The sequence below is a fragment of the Lepisma saccharinum genome, chromosome 8, assembly GCF_977018435.1.
Source record: "Lepisma saccharinum chromosome 8, izLepSacc3.1, whole genome shotgun sequence".
In the NCBI taxonomy this organism is placed as follows: domain Eukaryota; kingdom Metazoa; phylum Arthropoda; class Insecta; order Zygentoma; family Lepismatidae; genus Lepisma; species Lepisma saccharinum.
This window is the reverse complement of record NC_139236.1, coordinates 22469817-22494112: the sequence shown is the minus strand read 5'-3', so window position 1 is coordinate 22494112 and position 24296 is coordinate 22469817. Positions and strand designations below refer to the sequence as shown.

The following is a 24296-nucleotide window of genomic DNA, read 5'->3' as shown; positions in this document are numbered from 1 at the left end:
ACAAGTAATTTGTTGGAGAACTAAGTAAGATAGTCCAATTACATAGGAGATAAACCAGCCGTAGTTGCTTGAAACTTTTGTCGGCTTGAAACTACTTTATTGTTTAAAGAGAATAATATTGTTAATAACGGTAATAAGATTTCTCTACTCTAAATTTCTAAGTGACAGTATTAGGAGGGGCAACTGCCCTCCCTCCCGTGCGCACGCCTATAATTCAGACTACTGTTGATGAAGCAGAAATGGCGGCGAGCCAAGATACATAGCCAGAACTAGAATTAGGTAGTTTCCCTCCCAGTGCATTTTTTTCCTTAGGGTGTACATCTGTAAATTAGTTCCAAACCATTGGAGAAAATATTCTTTCCTTTGGGAATGTATGTACTATCTTAGTTGTCTGATTTTATTATTCATCAATGCTTATCAGTTGAGGTGGTAAAGTGTTATGTAAGTACTGGTATATTAAATATTTCTGCAAAGAGTTATACAATATTGTATTATCTACCGTGCGTCCATTTCGATCTGCAGCCGAGAGATCGGCAGAAACGTGGCGGGCGGCACTGACGGAGATGCCGACATTTGCGGCCTGAAATGCCCGCTTATTTTTATGGACATATGCAGACATTTATATAAATATTGCAAAACGAGCACTAACCTGTGTTATAAGAGTATGGTTTTAATTTTAGTAGCTTAGTGACTGTATGTGCCGATGATTTTGACACGCCCACCTCTTGTGAAACACGGCGTAGAGGTTTGTTTGGAGAACGTTCTAACGCTGCACCAATATCATCGAGTTTTGCTTCGGTTAGAATCTGTCGTTTTTGCTTAGGTGTTTTAAAATTTAACGATACAGTTTCTCGTAATTTAAGGACAAGATGTCTAACCGTATCTCTGTGTGGAGTTGAAACGCATGGGAATTTCTGTACAAATTACCTACACACGTCTCGACACGAGTTTGTTTTCACGTAGGTACGTGTCATACATAAAAAAAATCTTTGTTCTAACGTGAATCTTGCGGCTGGCATTCCAATCGTCTCACTGACACGTCACACATACACACTACAATAACACAAACAAGTAACTGCAAGTAACCAAGAATAACACTCTTGCGCACAGTACGAAATTAACACGCTCTTGGTTTACATTGCTCGCCACTATATTTACAACTCTGTCTTCATCTAGTCGCGAAGGAACAAAAAACTCGAGCTCGGAGATTTCGGATTGCAAGGAAGCTCACGAACACTATTGACTTTTAACGGTTTCTTCTACAGCGTAATCTTGATACAGTGTTGCACATTCAAAACCTCCAAACGATCCCCATCGGCACAAAACTCTTTCAAGGATATAAACTTAAGCAGGACGTTACTGGTCAAAACTATGATTAAAATGTTTTATTATCTGTGGCTCTTAACATCGTTTCTAAAGCGTATTTATTTGTGTATATAAGAGCAGAACTTGGATGAATTACAGAAGAACTTTTGCGTGTTATAACACAGGTTAGTGATCGTTTTGCAACATTTATATAAATGTCTGCATATGTCTATAAAAATAAGCGGGCATTACAGGCCGCAAATGTCGACATCTCCGTCAGCGCCGCCCGCCACGCTTCTCCCGATCTCTCGGCTGCAGATCGAAATGAACGCACTACAGAAATGGATGTATGTATATATGTTTGATCCGGCATAACTCTCGAACGCCTGGAGCAATTTCAACAAAATTTGGTACACAAATCACTTACAATCTGGAAAGAAATACTGTGTGGGCAAGACAACCCTGACACCCCTAGGGGTGAGGGTGGGAAGAGGTGACATGCAAAAATAATCGAAAACTACCGATATTAGTATGGAATCTATAGTTTTCGGGGTCGCTAAGATGAATAGTGACATTCCCAATATCGTTCAATTCCAAGTTCATTTTACACTATAGATGGAATTCATTACTTTCCTGTCTAATTGAATATTGAGATAAATAAATACCCGGGCAACGCCGGGTAATCAGCTAATTACAAATAGAAGTGGCCGTACAACCCGACGGCTTCTAACACATATACCTTAAACAACACACTGTTATTTTTATTGTAAAGACACGATTTGAATTGACTTCCATTAGGTAGATAACAATACTTTTTAAGAATCTGAATATGGTGGACGCCATTTTTGAAGTCCCAGGCTTAAGGAAGATTTACACCTTGTTAGGTGCGGACCTCCGTGGCGGAGTGGATAGCACAGCGCGTTCCGACACCAGGGGTACCGGGTTCGCTCCACCGCTTTTTTTCATCAACTATTACTATAGGCTATAATATGTCTTGTCCCACGGGCTATTATATGGTAACAATACCGACTTGTAACGAAGAGGTCGCTGGTAACATTCCCGGTAGAGGAACACTGCACAATGGTTCGAATTCCACAGTAACAAGTCTAGTAGGCCCAGTCTCGAGTAGCCTGTCTGAGCATAAAGTGGACATGAAACAAACTTTAACATAATCATCGTTCAGTCAATGGTATCTGCTAAAATAAAATATTCTTTAACATTGGACGACATTATCACATGCAATTGAACAATAGACCTGGTTACACACGCAATTCCATCAACATCACGTCCCGCACTGATGCTAGGCTAGTTCTCCGATATCGAGGAAATTGATTGAAAGCACACGGCCGTACAAATAGCAACTTCATGTGAAAGCTGGAAGTGCCTTATTAATACGAGAAACTCACATCCCGTCTACTTTGAGCTAGAAATCACGTTCTTGTTTCCATTCGATATCCGCCCCTCTGACACATGCGTCGCGTGTGCTCTTCTGGAGTGTATGAAGTACGTAGGGTTATGCCGTCATCTCGGCAAGTAGGTTCGAGTGAGAGTCTCTCACCGCTTTATCAAAGCTGTTCCTTCAGTTTCCGCTTTGCTCCTCCTCTGCGAGATTTCCCAAGGACCCCCTCAGGTTTGTTCCACCTCATTTCCTTCCCCTGCTTCGGTAATCGATCTGCCTACTTCACCTGTTTTTATCACGTTTTCTACTGAATTTCTCAGTGTCTCCTCGTTGTTTGCACTTCACTGGATAACGAAGTGTCACAGCGTATTGTTGCGATGGGATACAGAAAACAAACTCAGGAAAACAACGGTGAATTCATTATGCGGCTTATACTACCATCTCTCCTGTTATAGTTCTGCATTCCTTTTCTTCCAAAACATGCTCCAGTACGGTTCCGATAAGGTGAAATAATTATAATTACGATGCTCATAATCATATATGGCAGGGTGAATCATAAATTCGTAGCGTTATCCGGAATAGAGGTTCATGGGCCTCCACAGAGGTGTTAGGGAGATTTCGCACCTAAGCGGCATGAGACAAGCGGCAAGCTGCAAGCGACAATTGTTTCTCTGCTCAGATCGCATGATGGTACCGATATAATTGCATTAATTAGTTCATTAGTCACCCGAAAACAACGTAACAAGAGACATTGTTACATGTGAATCACGTTGTAAAATTTGTAAAAGTTAGTGAAACTCGGGAGAGGCAAGAGAACATGGAGAAATCATTTGCACTGACCTCAAACTGTATACGCTTCACTACCCCGTATGGATAAACCGAAGACCTAAATTGTTCTCAAACTTCGTCAAACGATGCCCCCCTCCTTTTTTTGTCAATGATCGGATTCCAAGAATTTCCATCGTATTTCCAGAATTTAAGATTTTATACATGAATTAACATATACCCATGAAATTAAATATTGATAAAAAAATTCTGGCATCATAATAAAGATAAATAATAGTTTGAGTATGTGTAGGATTGTTGACAAATATAAAAATATGGATGAGGAAGCGATAACGTCGTCTCCTTGTAATTAAGTGATCCCGGATTCGATACCTGGTGGAGGCATATAGTGGTGCGGATCCCACTTTAAACTGAAGGTCCAGTTATGATTAGTAAATTTGTACATAAAATGGACTTTAAAAAAAGAAAGAAAATCACAACTCTAATGTAAAATTGAGATTGTGTTATTTACAACCACTTTCAGCAGAACCTTTCGCAGCTCAGTATAGTTGATACGAGGGCCCAGCGGTTGAGAAACAATGCACTATTGGTGAGCCCAACTTAAAGAGTTCAGTATGGGGCTTATGGGGACAGTGTTGCCGCATGGTGCGCAGTGGAAGAAGGCTCCAGCGTGCATCGAACTTCTGCTGTAGTATACGCCGCAACAAAAGTTAGTGATTAACGGAACGGGTACTGTTCAATACAAGAATACAAATCCTTTCGCCATGATTTGATGGCAAGCTGTTCTTTCATGCGGCTGTGGTACAGAGTAATGACGGTCCATGGAGGGAGATTTGCAAATAACTGTTACCGAATATACTTGTCATACGTCTTGCTGTCCATTTCATCGTGTACGTTGGCCGTGTTTTTTCCCTTTAAGTCCACTTTTTGCACAGAAGGCTAATCGGGACTGGACCTACAGTTTAAACTGGGATCCGAACCACTATATGCCTCCAAAGGGTATCAAACCAGGACGTTACCATTGTGCCATCGGGGAGGCCTGTTTCACATTTATCGGCACACTGTCTTGTTTGAGACAAAACCGTGTTCATTACCGGCATGCACCAAAGCAAATCTCTCCCCCCGACCTGTAAGTGCTCGCAAACAACTCGTAAGACCGCACAGAAAGTCTTGTTGTGTCTTTATTGTTTTGTCCCTCTATTCGTTTTGCACAGCAGCAGCTCGACAGTCATAGGCGGGTCTAGATTATTTTTTTCTGGGACGTGCACAGAATATGCTGTAAGCATTACGTAATATTGGAAATATAATGTGCAGATTTGCAACTTATTCGACACATCAAAGAGTGCCCTTATATCAGTGTTGTGCCCAGTGTTTTCGAAGGGGGAGGGGGGTAGTACGTATACTTTTTAGTAGCTGGTCCTCATATGCCATCTTCTCCTGCTGTTGACCCTCTCCTTTTAGGAATACTTATCCAAGGGGGGGGGGGGGGTTATGACCAGCATATACGCCCATTGGACACGTCACGTCATTCACATCAATATAATTGCAAGGGTTCGTTCTAGGTGTAATTTGTGGTCAGATGAACTAATCGGAACTGAGCCTTCAATGTAATTCATCCTAGAATGTACCTCCGCCAGGAAACGAACCCAGGGCCCTTCGATTATAAGGGGGATAGCATTAGCAGAATTTCCGTAGTCGCATTAAAATCAAGTGATCCAGGGTTCGATACCTGCTGGAGACACATAGTACTTCGTATCTCACATAAAACTGTAGGTCCAGTCCCAACTAACCTATCTGCCCATAAAATTGGACTTAAAACTCAATCAATCAATTATTAGTAGAGGTGTGAAATAAAAGGAGTTCTATTGTATTTTTACTCATATGAAGGATAATTACAGAAAGGAGACTGACATTATTTTAACTATCTAGGAAAAATGGCTCGATCATTTTTTTTTATCTTTTAATATAACGCTCTCAATACTTTTCATAATACTTAGTCATCATTTTGGGAGGGGCAAGTGAACCTCCTCCCGAAAAAATCCGGCAATGTATTATATACAATGTGCCTGCGAAGTTTCGCCGCACATCGCCTCGTATTAAAGTTATATTCGAAGTCGTTACCTCTTGACGTTTTTTCTGCTCGTTTGGTGTTGCAAGAGGACCTTTAATCGCTTCGCTATTAATTTTGTAAACAGTTTTGAACGAAATTCCAGTCGTTTCAGCACTTTCGCTTGCAGTCCAACTAACACTTTTACCGGGATTTTTCTGCTTGAAGTATATTTATATTTATTACAATTTGTCTCTCTTTACTTGTAAGACTCTGGACACATTTATGCTTGATAATACCACCCCTTGCCATTTTGCTGTTGTAGAATAATTATAATAATAAATTCCTTCAAGAAATACCCAAAATGAGAAAGCGCGTACGCAAACAACAAACCACTTGACCCCCGACAGGAGCCTATTCACGAACTTTTGCCTGGCCATTCCCCGCCCCCTTCCCACTTCCCAACACGTGTTTGCAGCAAGTGGCAACCGTCGGACGGCTGTTAGTTTTAACTCCCCAAATCGCGGTAAACACAAGAAAGGAAAACGTCTTTTCTTGATGGTCCGAATTGCAAAAGAAGGTGTAAACCATCAAAGCCTTACATTTCCTCTGGTTTTTGCTTATTTATTATTTTCTCTTCGAATGATAACGACTTTTGTTTCTGACAGAAACACACTTGTTTAGGGGTGGTGATCTCAAAAGTAAAAGCCCATAAGGGCCCATACTGAACTCTTAACTTGGGCTCCACTATAGAGTACTTTACCACGTTCACTGATCTATAGTTTGGACTAACATGCCTCCATGTGCTGGTTGCATCAAATAAAAGCAGTCACATCCTAAATGGACAAAACATAGCCTCTATACATGATGTTGAAGGCAAATTACAGCCGATAACTGCACTCAAAATCTTGATAAACCCAAGAGAACGTAGTGTTTAAATCTTAAAACATTGTACACATCGATACTTTATTACATCAACAAATTAGAGGTTCAAACATGTTGAAAAGCAACCGGGTGGGCTCTCTTCTAGAATTTTAAATACAGCTCGTTGGGGTGAAGCCATCACTGAGCATACGCGAACAACAAAGTAAAGAAAAAGGCGGCTTACATAAATTTTCCTTGCTGAGGGATCGTATTGTCACATATCTCCACTTTATACAAGATCCGCCCATAAAGAAACCGAACTGTCAAAAAAACAACCAATTAAAAAGGTACCGTATTCTGGCAACACTGCAAAGAGCTATATCTAAACTTCCCGTCAGTACATGTTTCAACCTGTTATAGACAGTCGGTATCGGGGCAAGCGTGCGTCAGAAGTAGGTCGTGTGCAAGCGGCGTACAAAATACGCGCACCAAGATGGAACAGCGTTACAACAAAGTTTTGTTACAACTTGGGTAAATCGTTTATCGAAATGTTACAGATGATACGGGCAGTGTATGGTGATGCAATCGTTTCAAAGGTGGACGTGAAAGTGTCGAGGATGAACCAAGATCAGGACGCCCTTCAACGTCAAGGAATGACGGCAATGTGGAGAAAGTTCGTGCGCTGGTTTAACCACGCACCAACTGTCAGACATGCTTCATATCAGCAAGGAAAACTGTAGGTTAATTTTAACGGAGGACCTGAAAATGAGGAAAGTGTGTGCTCGCTTTGTGCCTCGCATTTTGACAGAACGAGAAAAAGACAAAACGAAAGAGTGCTGTGAGGATTTGGTGGCAACTGCGGACCAGGACAACACCTTCCTAAAGTGCATCGTGGCGGGAGATGAAACCTGGTGTTTACAATATGACCCCGAAAGAAAAAAGCACGGATGTCGAAATCTAAGACAAACCTGCTGATCGCATTTTTTAATTCCCAAGGACTGATCCACCATGAATTTTTCCCTGAAAATCAAACAATCAATCAGTGGTATTACAAGAAAGTGCTTGATCGACTCAGAAACAAGATGAAGTTGGTTAGGAAAGACCTCTGTGATTCTGGCCAATGGTTTCTGTTACACGATAATGCTCGGCCTCATACCGCATTGTCTGTACAACAATACCATGCTAAGCATTCAGTGACAGTGATCGATCACCCTCCATATTCTCCGGACTTATCGCCTGCTGATTTTTTTCCTTTCTCCCAAGCTTAATATGGCTATGAAACTATGAAAGGGCGAAGATTGGACGACGTCGCGGACATTCAATTAAATATTACGCGTATTTTGCGAATACTTACTGTCAATGACTATCAACAGTGTTTCCAAGACCTGTACAAACGCTGCTCAAAGTGTATTGCCTCCTCTGGTGATTATTTTGAAGGTGATAAAGTCATTTGAAGGTAATTACTTGTTTTCTTTCCTAAAATAAAAGTTTTTTTATTTTTTATGGGCGAACCTTGTACAAATAGTCTTTCCTATCCCAGCATGCCCTGATTTACAGGGTGTCTGAAATGTACTGCGGGGTTTCCAATACAAGTTATTTTTATTACATTCTGAATCATATGTGGATGTAACGTATTTGATGAAGCACAATGTTCAGAGTTTCATTACCTTCAGTATAATTCAATGTGATCACTATTTAGCACCCTATAGACATCAACCATATACCCCACTTCAGTCCACACTCGGGTAAGCATATTTCTAAGAATTTCATCTGGTTGTGGTTATTCTTTAGCGCAGGTAGTCAAGTGACTGTTTTTTTGTTGATACACAAATGTATTTTATATAGTCCCAAAAGAAAAAGAAAAGAAAAACATTGGCACCAAATCGGGACGGTGGCGAAGAAATGGGACCCGCTCCGCGCTATCCATTTTCCTGGGAATCGGTTGGACGGCTTCTATGAACAGCTAGCTATGTGACGTTGCTGCTATCTGGTACGGAATGCGTGAAGTAAAATTTACTTGTTGTCGCTTCACGATTACGCACAAAACACTATTGTATGCTGCAACAAAACTAATATACTCGTGTTTGAAACCACGGACTTCTTTTTCGAAAAAGCTGCATTTAGAGTCTGTGTCTCTACCACTGTCTATGCACTTAGCACACATGGCAAACTTTTCGAGTTTTGTGTAGCTCTGTGCAGCTTGTGAAAAAGTAACATGGTGGAATGTTGCAAACAAATGACTGTTTACCAGTGCCATTTTGTTTTCGTAATTATGGAAGAATTGTTTCAAATATTTAGTCGAATTTACCAAATTTCGCAAAAGTTATCATGCATCTTTGTTTATGGTTACGAAAAAGCGTTCTCTCTTAGCGTACCTTTCAATAAGTATTCCAAAACGTGGTTTCATTATGCCACTAAACAAAAGAAATACAATTGTAACCAATCCATCAATATGCCCACTGCTCTGAAGCCACAGGATGGACCAAAGAAAAGTGAGTTACGATGAGAAATGGGCCACTTGGGCATAATTCGGAACCTTGCCAGTTGTGACCAATTAGTGATCAATGGACCGATGTGATCAATAAGGAAAACCTTCCAGAAAGTGATCGATCGGTGGACATTGGGTTACAAGTCAAAACAACAGTCATTGAATATGCAAATTAACCAAGTTTATACATAACTTTGGCAGTTCCAAAATTTAACAGTACAGTGAAAAATGTAAACATCACACTTTGAAACGATACCGCACTGACATTCCTTTGAGTAACCCTCACACTGATCCCAGTGGGAGAGGAAACTTCAGCTGAAAAGACACTGTCCCAGATAGACAAAAAACGAACATAAAGATCCAGAAGAAATTAGCCATCAACATACCTTAATGAAGGGTTTGTACGGCGTTGATACAAAAGACTAAAATGGCCTGAAGCACTGCTTCCGAAATTACGAACAACCTTTCTAATTACGGTTTATAAATGCAAAGTTAACCTCTAAGGTTGCAATATGTATACAGAATATGATTAGTGTCTAGAACGTGGAAGAAGTCTGAGAGAAGCAGAGTTGCCAGTTTTTCTTTTGAGAAAATTCTAAGGCAGAGAACGTTGTTCTTTGTTCCACTCTTAGCCGCCGATTTACCTTCCTTAGCCCTCCAGGCAACGGAAGAGCAGAGAACAAAGAAAGGGCTATTCCTTTGACGAAGATAAATAGAAAGGACTTCCTTTAGTTTGCTCTATACTTCCTCTGTCTTTGCTTTAAAGCAAAGTACACTGCAATCTTTCGTGGTAGTATGCACTTCATTTGCCTTTGGCTATTTTTCCAGAAACTGGTGGGCGAAACACGCCTGTCAATGTTAAGTTAACTAGTAGTCAATTTAACGGTCTGAAAAGTCAGGTAAACAGATATCATGGAACTTCATGCGCTGACTATAGGTTAAGGTTATATTTCTATTTCCGTTAGGTTGCTTTTCTACCTCTTAGGTTAATCGTGACGAAGAGGACTTATAAGATGGATTACGGGATAAACCTGGGTCCCATCGCTTATTATTGTGTTACTTTAACCAATCTGCCAAGGAGGTCATCTTGCTCACTACATGTAAACAATCGTATGTAGAGGTATGCTTACAAGTCAAGTTAGCCGCGGAATTGCGGCTTACGCGCCGGGCAATGGAAGCGCATCTGCCGGGATTTAGACCCACAGCTGTACGCTGACCTTGGCACTGGACGCATCAGTGCTTCATTATCCAGATAGCTGGTGTTCAGTTGGCACGTATTTGTGAGTGTTAAGGTCTTAACAAGTGTTCCAGATTGTTTTGTTTTAGTTTACGTATTCCTGGTGCTTTATACAGTCTTACTAATGCCACGCTATACGTACAATTTAAAACAACGACTCTTACGTCAATACGAATTCTTGTAGAGAAGTTAGAAGGCGTTTTGAAAGAGTGTTCGAAATCTTGTGAATAAATTTATGTTCTTGATAAATGCGAAGGGTGAAACGGAGTGTGCTTACAGAGGATAAACTAGACGACGTTGGAGCATGATTGCTACACACTCCTCAAAAATCCCTCTGGCGCCTTGCAAAAGAAAGACATTTGCACGACGTCTGCCTGGCACTAAACCTTTAAAACTGAAGCCATACATTGGGAGGGGAGGGGGGAGCAAACGCTTCCATACAGAATGCGTGGAAGCAGGAGGACATATTTTGCAACACCTGTTGTAACAAGGTACGTGCACATTTTTACTGTATCTGTCCTTGTAATTGCATGAGCTTACTTCATTGCATAGCTAGCGGTTCCAGTTACGCGGATGTTGGTTGCATCCAGTTTGACGGCAGACGCGCGCTCTCTGCCCGATGTGCTAACTGCCGCTCCACAGCCAACCCGACTGTGAAAGGCACTGTACGTTGTTCGTTGTACGAAATGTTAACGAACAAATGAAAACAAGATGATATTCTACGCACACTGTTAGCTCACGAAAGTAAAGCTGGTAAGGTCGTCCACTTTCAATCACGCTCCCGTGTTCGGCACATAGTAGTCCCGGATACCACTTTAAACTGTAGGTCCAATCCCGATTAGCCTTTCTGTGCATAAAGTGGACATTAAAAAATTAACAACAACGAAAGTAAAGCAGCTGGCTACACTCTATCCCGCGAATCTCTGGCGCAAGCGAACGAACACAAGTCTCTGCGCAAGTAGTGACTCGAGAGGGCTCGGCCAATGAACTCGCGATAGGGAGGTCACTGAGGCTACCAGCCATTTGGAGAAGCGCGCACTGATTCGCTCCGCCAACTAAAAGTCTCCCCTTCCCTACCGTTATGAGTGATCTTGCTCCATAGATTCCCGGGACAGAGTATGGGCCTACCACTAGAGACTGTGAAGACAACGTGATTCTGGTATCAACTGTGATTGCCTTCTCCCAGCATGAAGTACAGAAACAAGTAGCGAAATAGAACACGGTCTAGTTGGAATAGTTCGAAAGCAATAATTTCTAACCTAGTAGTACCTCTCCTAGCTCATTGGTCGTAGGGACATTCTAGTAGCAAATGTAATTCCAGAAGAACAATACAAGAAAAGACATTTACACGTTCGTGGGAATGAAAAAAACAACAACATAAAACAACTAAGCTTAACATTGTTATTTTTAACCTTTCTTCTGCATCTGTAAAATGGAAAACATGTAGTACTCACCCAGTCTTCACTGGATCTTCCCCACTGTGTCTCTTGGTGTGTATGGTTCCCTTCTCCACACCCAGGTCACTCCTGTTGGCCGAATCAGTTTGGGCCACGCCACCAGGTCCGTCAGAGTGACTAGAAGCTTTCCTCATGCTCGTGAGTCTGTAGAATGGAGGAGTCTCCGTTCTTTCGATCAGACAATTCAGAGTTTCCACCGTCTGCAGTTCTGCCATCATTTCGTCCAGCAAACGCTCAGGCCGTGCCCTTGCCAAGTACAGGACTACCCTTTTCGCCTGGAAAGATAAAAATATTACTGGCATTAGCGTCATTGATTTCACACCGTATATTTTTCAGATACACTTGTTCTTGTGTAATGTCTCGATAATCATTTCGAAGGTAAGTTTGATGCCTCTGCAGATTAGTTGTTTTTCTTTGTATACAAGGGAGATTCAAATGAAAATGAAAACCTTACAAGTTAGACAAAAATTACAGGTCAGATTGTAAACAGCTCAAATTTACATGAGATCTCGACTAACAACAAAACGACCCTCAAGGCTGCAACACTGATCAAGTGAGCTTCACAACAGCATCTTTGTAATTTTAAAGATGGCGCCTCCTGCAGACACATTCACAAGCGAAGAGCAGTGGTTTCTTGCTCTCTGGAAGCCCAACATTAGGGACATTCTACGGCGATTGAAAATTCAATGTCTCTAAGAATGCTTACTAGGTCAGCAAGTTTACAAATAGAGGAGGAAGTTCGACAATGACCTCAGTCCGTACGCAGATGGGTGGTAAGACCTTCGCGGTGACTCACAACTGACTGCACATAGATTCCAAATATTCGTCTTCTTGTGGTGTACAGGCACTAACTCAGACTTGAATTGTATATGTGGATCAGAAATGGGTCTATGCTAAAATCCAGCAAACTTGTTCAACCCTACATGCAGAAATATACTAGTTAAAAAACCAAAACAAATTAAGGTTTCCATTTGAGTCATGTAATATTTGGGTTATTCTACGTCGCTTTTCTAGGTTTTGGTTAATCGCGACGATGAGGATGAATGATGAAATGGGTAATGGAATAAAAACAAAGATACATGCTTTAACGAAGATTCGTACCAGGACCTCTAGCTACGTATGTAGGGCGTTCACTGATCAGCCCGCCAGGAGGCCGCTGCATTGCAGGTGGATTTCGATTTGTTATTCCTAATGGGATAGTCTGTGGAAGTAGAAACTCCCCTAATTGTGTTTAAATTTTATCTCACCTGGTTCCCTATTGCGTCATTTGTACTTAATGTTTTTCTTATTAAAGCCTCCTTAAGCTGATCATGACGACGAGGATGAACGCTGGGATAAATTGATGAAGGAACTATCAGGTCAGGATGTTCTATAGGGTGTCCCAAAATACAGCGGAACCTTGATAACTCGAACTTGAGGGGGAAAATAAAAAAATCGAGGTTTCAAGGATTTCGACTTACCAAGGTTCGAGTTATTGAGGGACAAAATCGCAGACTTCGAGATATAGAGGTCTAAAGCACTAAGCACATAAACAATGACGGTTACATACACGGCAGGGTGCGGGAGTTCAAGTCCCGACACGATTGTTGATCACCTGACATTGTACGTACGTACCCTACACTTCGACTTATTGAGGTCAGTGCGACTAAAACTTGGAGTTATAGAGGTGATTAGAATCTAACTTCGACTCATACAGGTTTTTCATACTCTACCTTCGAGTTATTGAGCTCGAACGGCATCCCATAAACTGTACAGAAATTCATCTTATCAAGGTTTTATTCGAGTTGTTGAGGTAAAATTAGTATTGAGTGTTATGGGCAATTCAAGGGGATTACAAAAAAATCGACTTATCAAGGAATTCGAGATGTTGAGGTTCGAGTTATCAAGGTTCCACTGTACCACGCATATAGAGGGAATGTCACTTAAGAATTGAAATGTCACATAATGTGCTCGATGTGCCGACCTTCGAGGACCAGGCGCAAGTCAATGCGTTCCCGCCATTAAATTATGTTCACGTAGATGCGCTCGTCAGGAGTCAATGGCATAATTGCATCTCACTTGCAAAGAAAGAATATTATTCCAGTGTATGGAGACTTTTGGGGCACCCTGTATTGTATTTCATATTTAAAGTAAATTTTTCTGATGGCCGCGGTGGCTCAGTCGGTAACGCGTCTGATTACCATGCTAAAGGTCCCGGGTTCGATCCCCGGCCGGTTGAAATCCGGGAACTTTTCTAACGATGGAAGCGTCCCCGGCGCCCACCCAGCGTCGAATAACATGGGTACCTGGGGAAACCTGGGGGGTAATCTGATCACATCACCCCCACTCACGACCGGATCAAGAAAGTGTGGGGCGTTACCCCCACACCCCCTATACGCCTTCATGGCGTGGTGCTAAGCACAGGGGAACACTTTACTTTTTTTTTACTTTTAAAGTAAATTTTTCTTTCGGTGCTCCTGTATATAAAATCACAGTCATTTGTGCGAAATTATTCAAACTATTTAAAGTGAGGTCAGTGTTAATTTGCTGATTATATTCGAAACTCTTGAAAACTAATTCAAAATGAATGGATTTAAAATCTGACATAAGCTTGGAATATTTATCGGTAGGAGATAAATAAAGCCACTGCAAAGAAAGGAGACATGTGTATCGATTGGATGACATTTTGATTCAGAGGAAGTGATGAGAGAAGTTCATAGTGCAGGTGGTAAATTCCCATAGATTTGTAATGTATAAATATGTATACATGCTTAAATAATTTATTAGAAGTATTTATGTATTAAGGGAATAATGAAATTTATACATATATTATTACAGCTACTCATTTGAGCAAAATGATCATTATAGCTACTAATTTTTCAATGCGGATTGATTTAGCAATAAATTATATCATTAAGAATATACGCTCAATGTATTTCTCGTCCTAAACTCTAATGTTTGATTGTCAATTCTTTTCATACAAAAGTAACTGTAGTCAAATTTTCACAATAGCCAGGAATCCAAACGAATAGACAACAGTAGCGGCTCGTGCCTAAAATAACAGGTGAAGAAGTATATTTATAGGCAATAAAAACAAATAGTAAGTGCCAGTGCCCCCCCCCCCCAATTTAAAACGCCTTTTTTGTCTTCATCCGTCCATCTGGAAAATGGTGTCTGCAACAAATTACACACTAAGTCATTTACTGGGTTCATTGTAGAAACCACAGCTCAACACATGAACACAACACACGATAGGAAACGCGAAACACACACGCGGAACAAGATCTCGCGAGAACGCGAAGATTTTGCCACAAGCACTGGATGCGATGTTTTCTCCGACGAGAGAACTGATTCACGTAGAGGGCGACACCATGTTCAAGGCCAACGCTAGGTGACGTCACCGTTGCCATGACAACCGGCTAAGTCTTCCGCAACCTAGCGGTGTTTGCTCTTGGGTTGGGACGAACTCAATACGTGCGTAGCGCCGAGCGGCGTGTTATTTGAGTATTATCGTGTGCGTTCTGCTGGGAAATAGTTTAATTTAATAAGCAAATGAAAAATGTCAATATTAATTTGAAAATTAGGTGAAAACATCTGCACTTGTTGCACTTGGCCAGCCGCCACTGATAGACAATAACTGTGGAATACTGTGTTGGAACCGTATTTTATGCGATGGGGAACTTTTCACGGAACCACCTTCTCTTCTTCTGCCTTGATTTCAATGCTACACTGCACTGTTACTAATGAATCAGATGAATATAGGTTTCTCACTGTACAAACACGACAGCCGATGCCTCCCTTTCGCCCCTTTTACAACACTATAGTACCGCTGCTCGCTCTGCAATCCACACGTGCACGATAGCGCTCTTTCACAAGTATGGCGGGTTGACCACGACTGGCATAGTGTAACACTACCAAACAACTTTTCATACGGTTTTCGTGAATAAGTTCATCGTATTTGCCGGTTACGTCATCATACAACACAAGCCCTGTTTCATGCGAACATAACTTTTTTTAGCTTTGCTCACAAACGCGGTAAGAAAATTGCTGTCAATAATTACATGAATATATATATAACTTCAGACTGAATAAATACGTAATTGCAAATATTGTTGTTTTTTTTTAATGTTCTTAATGTAATTCTCTACGAAAAAGTACTGTAACAATCTCTGAAAAATTGATTGTCACCAAAAAGTTATGTTTATTTGAAAACTATACAATTCAAGTCTCAGGAACAATGTTTCTGGATGAGCAGATTATTTTTCTACTTATGATAATTTATTTTCGAACTGAAGATTGCCTTTAAAACGGAATGCAGGTATTGGGAAATCATCCAACCTTTATTTTCCGTGACACAGCATTCTCTGCATAATAATATTGGGAATGTTTATGTTTTATGTTTTACGAGGCATGTCGGGAAAGAAAAGGGATCCTTACACTTTCCTTTGACGTTCGATCAGCAGAGTTCTGTTCGAGCAACATGCATTTGAAATGGCAGCGCCGATCCAGAATCGCACCAAATGGAAAGTGCGTTCCGTCATACGGTTTCTCAACGGAATAAGTCCAGCGTAAGTTCACATATTGTCGCTGTTTGTGGGAACATTATGAATTGTGCCGAAGCTGTGCCGGGTATTGTCTGGAGGCAGAACAGATTTTTATGACGTAGAAAGGGGATCATCTTGACAAAATTGAAGATATTCTCCAAAATCGGCGTTTGACGATAAGAGAATGACATGTCCTCATTCCTGAAATGTCTAAGACAACGATTCATGAGGCTGTAAATGTGAAATTAGGGTGGAGAAAATTTTGCGCGCGCTGCGTGCTCGAAATGTTAAAGGACAAACAGAAAACGAAACGGTTGGTTTCTCACGCACTATGCAGCGGAAGGAGATCAGTTTCCGGATTTCTTTGGGACTGGAGATAAGACGTTGGTCTATCACCATACGCCTTAGTCCAAGCAACAGTTACTCAATGGCACAATACGCATTTCACCAAAGCAAAGAAAAAAAATCAGAACTTCAATTTCACCCACTCCCCAAAAAATCATGGTTTCGATTTTGCAGGACAGAAACGACAATCTCATGGTTGACTTCACGACTCCTGGCACAATAATTAATTATGCTGCGTATTGTCTGAATCTGGAGCGGCTTAGGCGGCCATTCAAAACAAAAAAGAAAATATGGACATTCTGCTTCACGACAAATCTCGGGACCACATCGCGAATACCACCACTGCGCTTCAGGAAAGATGTTTGGACCATCTACAGCATAGTTCGGACCTCGCACTTAGCGCCATTCACTCGTTTCTTCACCACCTAAAGAAATATTTCGGTGCGCAACGGTTTGAACGACGATGACGAGGTGAAAGAACAAGTCATGACGTGGTCCAACAGACAGGCGGCACACTTCTACGACTCTGGGATAGAAAAGCTTCTGTCCAGACCTTGGACAATGTCGGAAACTATGTTGAAAAGTAAAGTATGTACAGATAATTAATTTGTAGTGGAAATTTTGTAAAATACAAATTATGTGAATACATATTGGCCTTTGTATCCCTATTTTCCAGACAAGCCTCGTACAACAAATTTTTACAATGTTCCTGATTTGTATTGCATTAAATCCAGCACTTCACAGATACTGTATGAAAAACACACAAAAAAGTAACGCCTTCTTTTGGTTTCAGCTGGGAAATGCATGCGGGTGTTGTGGGATTCTTTTGCCAGGACAAAACTCCGGCACGATCTTCCCTCTAATGGAACCAGACGAAATGGAATCCTACTGGAGAGTTTCTCATATCGATCTTCAGGCCAAGCGGGTGTTCAAATCCTACATGACGTAGAAACAGGAGTGGTTTTAAATAATCTACGCAACCAGAGAATGGGTTGCATTAGCGAAGATGATTACCTGTTGCTTGCAGGCTTTTCCCTCATGAACTGGAGAGATTAAAGGTGAAACGTAAAACGAAATATGGAGATAAAACTATTGTATTATGCAGTAACGTCAAACGTTAGAAATGCGATACAGTCCTTCGTAAAAGTAGAGGCTTGAAAATGAAACCTGATACACAGTGAAGAAAGGAAGGATCCTACGGGTCGAGAATGCATAAATTGGAAATTTTTCTACCACGGAAATCTTAACTTTTTGTTATTTTTTGATGCGCGCACTTTGTTTTCAATCTACTAAATCTAGTACTTTCCTTTATCCATAATAATTTGCAACATTTCAGAGACTATTGTCAGTCTAAATGAGAGCGGAAAATGACTTGCTGCTACATGCTTTGTTCTTTGTTATCGCACTTTAGTAGTCCATTAGGTAAATTACGAACTGAATTAAAATTACAAATAATAAGAAGCAAAATAGAAAAGCGTGAACATGTGACACGAGCAGGCCATATCTGTATCTCGGCAATCCAATGAGACACAATAAATGTACTAAATTCAGAAACACTATGAATATAATTACGAAAAAAAATAAAACACAGTTATCAGTATCATTTATACAACCTAAATGAAATGTTCAATAAACACATATCGCAATTCTCACAGCTCACAAAGGAATCAGCAGAATGATTGATAACGGCATTTTGTGAGAGTCACATGACCAGTACTGGGGGACCAGCAATTGCCAGATTGCTACGTCTACATCTCAACGTTTTACTTCTTTTCTGACATTAATTCTCGCATAGTCCTCGTACAAATTAAATTGCAATTTAAGCTTGTCATTTGATTGAGGACATAAATATGAAATTAGATCAAATAAAATATAGTAAAAAAACAGATTCGAAATAGATTTAGAACATTTACTCCCCCCCATTCAAAGGGCGTTGGTATGCAGAAGATTAATTCGATGTGATGATATTCGCCATGTCCACGATTAACACAAATGTCACAATATTGAGTATACGCATTTAACATCACATCATTTAACATCGTTACAGTCTGACGTCACGGCCTCCCTATGCTCTAAGATTATACCGTTGCACCACTTGTTCCTTGGGCTGTATTAGGTTACTTGAGCCTCATTCTGTAATCACGGTGGAAACTTTATCGTGTCAAGTGACGTGCTCAACAATTAAAGTAATTCGATTATGATCTTGGTACAGAACTTCGTAACGAAGAGGCTTCCAGATAATCCATTTTACCTTAATATGATACGCTGCGAAGGTCTTCATCGACGTCACTGCCACTTCATTGCTTCCGAATGTTAACGATCATTATGCTCTGCCCGCTATTAATATAGATCGTGTTTGAAAATGACTTGAACGATTTCAACATCTTATATTTTATTCATAAATGGTCAAAATATGATGCAATTTCACACATATGTAATGTAACTGTCCAATAGGGGCGGCGCCAGGGGGATGCCAAAGGGTGTTTGCGCAACCCCTTTTTCAAAAGGAGAAAGTTTAGAATAACCAAAAATAGTTTCTGACAACCAAAAAAAAAATGTTCGAACATGCGACAAACAAATCATTATTCCCAGTACTAAATGCTCTTTAGTTGGTGTTTTAAGTCCACTTTATGCACAGTAAGGCTAATCGGGACTGGACCTACAGTTTAAAGTGGGATCCGAATCACTATGAGCCTCCACCGGGCATCGAACCCGGGACCCCTTGACTACAAGGCGACGACGCTACCACTGCGCCATCGGAGACGCAAAATGCTCTTTACTAATGCACGTGTGCTTATAGTTACCAAATAATTTGTTCAAAATTAACAACTTTAGTAAATGGCACTATATTTCTTGGGCAATACAAGAAAGACGTTTTTAAAAGATTGTGTACAGACTGCAAATAAGTTGTGATTTAGTTTCATAGCTAGCGTTCGTACATTTAGATTTAGAAAACCGACATGTTGGTGCTTTTATACAGAATACCTGCACATCGTGAAATTCAAACTTTATTACTAGGTTACATTAAAGTGTTTATTTCTATTTCTTTGAACAACTTATCTCTTTCTTGTTCGTCAAGAATGTGAAAAACATTTAATCAAATTTGTAATGTCAGATACTACAAAAGTAAAAAAGTGCTCCTCTGTGCTTAGCACCACGCCATGAAGGCGTATAGGGTGTGGAGTTAAGGTCCCACACTTTCTTGATCACGGCCGAAGGTTGAGGGATGTGTTCATCACCACCCGCCTGGCCGCCCTTACACCCCCCCCCCCCGAGTTTCCTCCAGGTGCCCATTTATACGACGCTGGGTGGGCGCCGGAGATGCTTGAACAGGTAGAAAAAAAATCATGGTTGTCCCTGCTGAGGATCGAACCCGGAATCGAACCAAAATGTGTTCTTGTATGTACGTGTAAAATTATTTATCCTGTAGTTCACGATTTTTACAAGCATAAAAAAAATATATTTTGTTGTGGTGTTTCGGGAGAACACACGCTCCCCTTCATCAGACATTTATTTTTAAAAAAACGTCTCATGAAGACTATTTTGATCTACACCCCCTCCCCCCACCCATGTGAATTCATTGCCCAGGGCATAAAACTTCAAATTACGACGGTCGTTCAAACCGAACAGGAACTTTTCATTCGACTTTACTGATAAGAGACAAGTGTCTACTAACTGCTATTTCCACACGGAGTCGGGGTGCTAACTTCGCGTGCAGCAAGAGCCACTTGTTAAACAAGGTGTCGGGCAAGTCTGTGAGTGCAACTGTACAACAGCGCGTTATGTTGAAATTTCTTATTGGTTGATTTGGTTTATTTTAACTAGCTTTTCTGCCACTTTTGGCTAATCGGGAAGATGAGGTTGTGTGATGATATGATGAAATTGGTGAAGGGATATTCACAAAGAACACCCATGTCCAGGCCGGGATTTGAACCTGGGAGCCCTAGCGTCGTAGCGTGCTGTGCTAACCACACCAGAAATACCTTGGGAATGAAGACGTAAAGCAATCACAGAAGACTTCAAGCACTGTACGATAATGGGACTTTAAGGTGTAGTAAAACGACCGAACATCGGTGCAGAAGAGGCGAATCGAAGCCCACTGCAATCGTTGCGTGAACGTCCAGTAAATGGAACGCGTGGTTCTTGAAAATCGACGGATAACATATCACCAACCTGCGGAACAGGCATATTTCTGTGAGAACTTCGAACACAATCATTCACGAGCACCTACAGTTCCGGAAAGATAGTGCGCGTTGGTTACCAAGACAGGTCTCTGCAAGACAATGCACGTCTGCATACTGCGCACATACGATCTGACTCAGCTGGGAGTTGCAGCCACATACTCCTTACAGTCAGGAGCCTCCTGCTACAAGCGATTTTCTGGCGTGAAAGGGGTGACCTTCTGGTAAGGCACCCAAAAATCAACCTCACTTTCACGTAGGAAACCCTGGAAACGGCGTTTTGCAGACCAACGAGGCTCTGGCGTCTGAACCTACGGCTAGTATAATTCTCTGTGGGGCTGTTGTCCTGTGTTTTTCCTTGTATGTGCCGAGTGCCCCTTTACAGCCTCAGCATTTAACCCAGGCAAGGATATTTTAAACCTGACATGTGTTCATTTTAGTTGTGGAAAGGGGCTGAGCCCGTATAACCTGAAGGAAGCAAAATAGCCTAAGTGCTGACGCACCCACAATTTTCAATTCCAACCAAGCGATTTTCACCTGTTTCGACCCTTAAAAGAGTTCCTCGGAGGACAGCATTTCAGTAGGGACGAGGTATTGAAGCTAGAAGTCCGATCATGGCACAAGGTTACTGAGAAGTCTTTCTACGCTGCTGGTCTTCAAGCTCTAGTGAAACTGTGGATAAGTGCAATAGCGTAGACATGGACTACATCGATAAATAAAAGTCTTGTTCTACACGTCCAAATGTGTTCTGTTATTCTGAAAAATCTGAGTCCGGTTTGACTTGAACGGCCCTCGTAATTTTAATGGATTTTATTGGAAAATTTTGAAACTGAAAAAATAATTGGAAATCACTTTTAAAAGAGTTTCTAATAAACAATGATAAGTCGCATGAGAGATTGATTGATGTAGTTTATTTTACTTCGCGTTTTGTGCCTCTTGGCTAATTTGCGAAGATGGGGATGAATGATGAAATTGATGAATGGACATTCACAAGCAACCAAGCCCGAGCGGGATTCGAACCCGGGACTCGTCGCATGAAAGAGAAAGAAATTACGTAATAGACGGTATGCAATACAGATTTTTTAATATTTGAAATAACACAAACCATTGGCGTTCTAACTTTAAAAAGTAATGAAAATATAAAGTTGTAAACTACGTAAAATGTTCCGAATTCAAATAAAACAATTCACCAATGGAATATTTTGAAACTGATGTCAGTAGGATCAGCAAGAACTCTATAAGTACGGACACAAATCACGCATAGAAACAAAACACGGAATCAAATCTTAGTTTGGATAAAAATAATAAAGCTTTTATTCAGAGCTGCGGGGGTTCAATTGCCACGGAAAAGCACCGGGTTCGATTCCTAGAGTGGGCAATGTCAGAAATATCCATATAAGAGGCCTTCAGATTTACGAAGATTCTGCACGGTGCAATGCGCAGGCTACAACATTTCTTTAACGTTTAATTTCCTTTGCGTTATGAAGTTGGTCACTTCTTACCCATGTGTTTTTCCTTAGCACAAGATAAGGCCGGTCTGGCCCAATAGGCAAATTCCAGGTACGTCCTCTTCAAAACACATCAGCGGCTTTTTATTCCTATTGTTCACAATGGGTCACAGATGTAGCGGCAACAAATAAACCCTTTTCTATTTCGTCCTTTGCAGAACAGTAGCTATTGAGAGACCTTGTCCCGGATAATGGAGGCGCCAAACTAGCAGGATCAGAAAAAGTTGGAAAATAGTAACACCCACGGAGCCCCTTGAAAGTTAATTGCTTAGAAAGAAATACACTAGCAATTCGACATTTCCTGTACGTCATAACGTTTATGAATACTTAGTACTTAAAAAAAGTTATAATGTGGGATTTATTAATAATGATATGATATACATTTACCAAGTAATGGCTGATGGTATGTGCAGGGACGTTTTAAAAATAGGAAATGTATTAAAATCAGGAGTATATGTTCGGTGTTTTGGATGAAATGTTTAGTATTAATAGTCTCAATTATGAAAAAAATATCTTACCGTGGTGCTGCATTATATTTAAAGCATGTCTTCATACATGAAAAACATATGAGTCTTGTAGTAGTCCACGCACTTTCATTGTGATCATTTTATTATCAATTTATTTCAAAACGAACGATTTTCTTTTTACATACATTCCTCAAAGTTTCGTCTCATTAATGAAGATTTCCACCACCCTCTTCAGTAACTGGCACGAGTGCACCCTGGAGCCGCTCAGGTTGTCACGGATGATACATTTTGTTCTTCTTAATCACAATAACTTTCAAATAACACTTATTTGGCTTAAACCCACCACTGAAATTAAAGCCCAAATACGTTATTTTCCAATAACCATGAGTTTTTATTTGATAATATTATTATTTGTTCAAACTGATCAAACGTGTGTCACGGATGTTACAATGTAACATGTAACATCCGCATTCAATCATTGGTGTGGATATTAATATAATTTCCAAACTGTAAATGAGACTAATTAAATAAAACGTTCTGGGACTTTAATTTCAGTAATTGGTTTAATCAAACACGTGTCACTTGAAAGCTATTCTAATTAAAAATAGCAAAATGTAATATTTGTGACGGCCGGAGTGACTTCGTGGTATTCGCGATCTTTCAGAGCAACAGGTTGCAAATCCTTGCTGAGTAGAGTGAGATGGTTTCAGGACTCGTGCTAAAACCAAGAGATGTTGAGGATTTCCTCGAAAGCACACTCCGCCAAGCAGCCTTGCACTTCGTAGCGACTCCGCAACCAACATCCCCGAAGAGGTCAAAGCATTCGTTCTGGAAGAGGCAGCTTGTGAAATTAAACCTGGCAGCATAAATATAGCGGAGCGACATTCTCTTTAGATAAGCTTGTTATCCACCGCTATCCTCCGTCCCTCGAAAAGACTTGCGTAACTCAATCAGGGAACCGATAACTTATCCATTCGGAACATTTGCTTCAGTTCCAAGCCTCCTCCCGTGTCGGGCTCTTAACCTCTGACTGAACAACCAAATTGAATTTTGTTCGGGGTGAAAAAAAGATCGAAGAACATTAAATTCGGCTCGGAGGCAGAATCGATTTTGTGAGAGTAGGGCAGAGAGTACTTACGGGGCGGGAGGGATCTGAATTGTACATTCACACGGCCGTTACTCAAAGCCATTTTTTTCCTGCCCGTATTTAAGAGAGAATGCAAAAAAGAATGATAATTACGAAGGTGACTATGGGACTGAATGGCGTAAAGGTGGCGTGGGAGAATTACAGCAATGATGAAATCACCGAATCCAGGGCAATTCAGAAATCGAAGGGAAAACATCCTTAATTAGGTTAACAAGGGCATTAGCCTTTGAAGTAGTGATTCACAACCGGGAGCCGTGACACCTTAGGGTGCCGCGAGATATTTGAGGGATAAACGAAAAAAATATTAATACTATTAAGAAGTAGGCAAATGAAATATTGAATAAAATCGACAATAAAATCCAAAGCAAGAAATAGACGGCATAACCTTCAGGATGACATGAGTGTTTCGTTGTCAACTGCAAGGCCTGATATCAAACATTTGTCCTCTAAGTATCTGAATCTGCACTGAATCAGACGTCTCACAATAATACAACAAAACTCTTTTGAATGATTTCCATTGTAGTAAACCGTATTCTATTCTG

The 24296-nt window shown here is 40.8% G+C and overlaps 1 protein-coding gene across 4 annotated transcripts in view; it reads right to left on the bottom strand.

Annotated features, from left to right (window-relative positions):
• Positions 1 to 24296, bottom strand: part of fry (microtubule binding protein furry) — a 1034138-nt gene that overhangs the window by 223165 nt on the left and 786677 nt on the right. For all 4 annotated transcript variants that reach the window (XM_083126340.1, XM_083126342.1, XM_083126341.1 and 1 more), the window contains one exon: positions 11581 to 11858. In XM_083126340.1, the coding sequence (XP_082982466.1) occupies positions 11581 to 11858 (278 nt within the window). The remainder of the gene's footprint in view (positions 1 to 11580; positions 11859 to 24296) is intronic.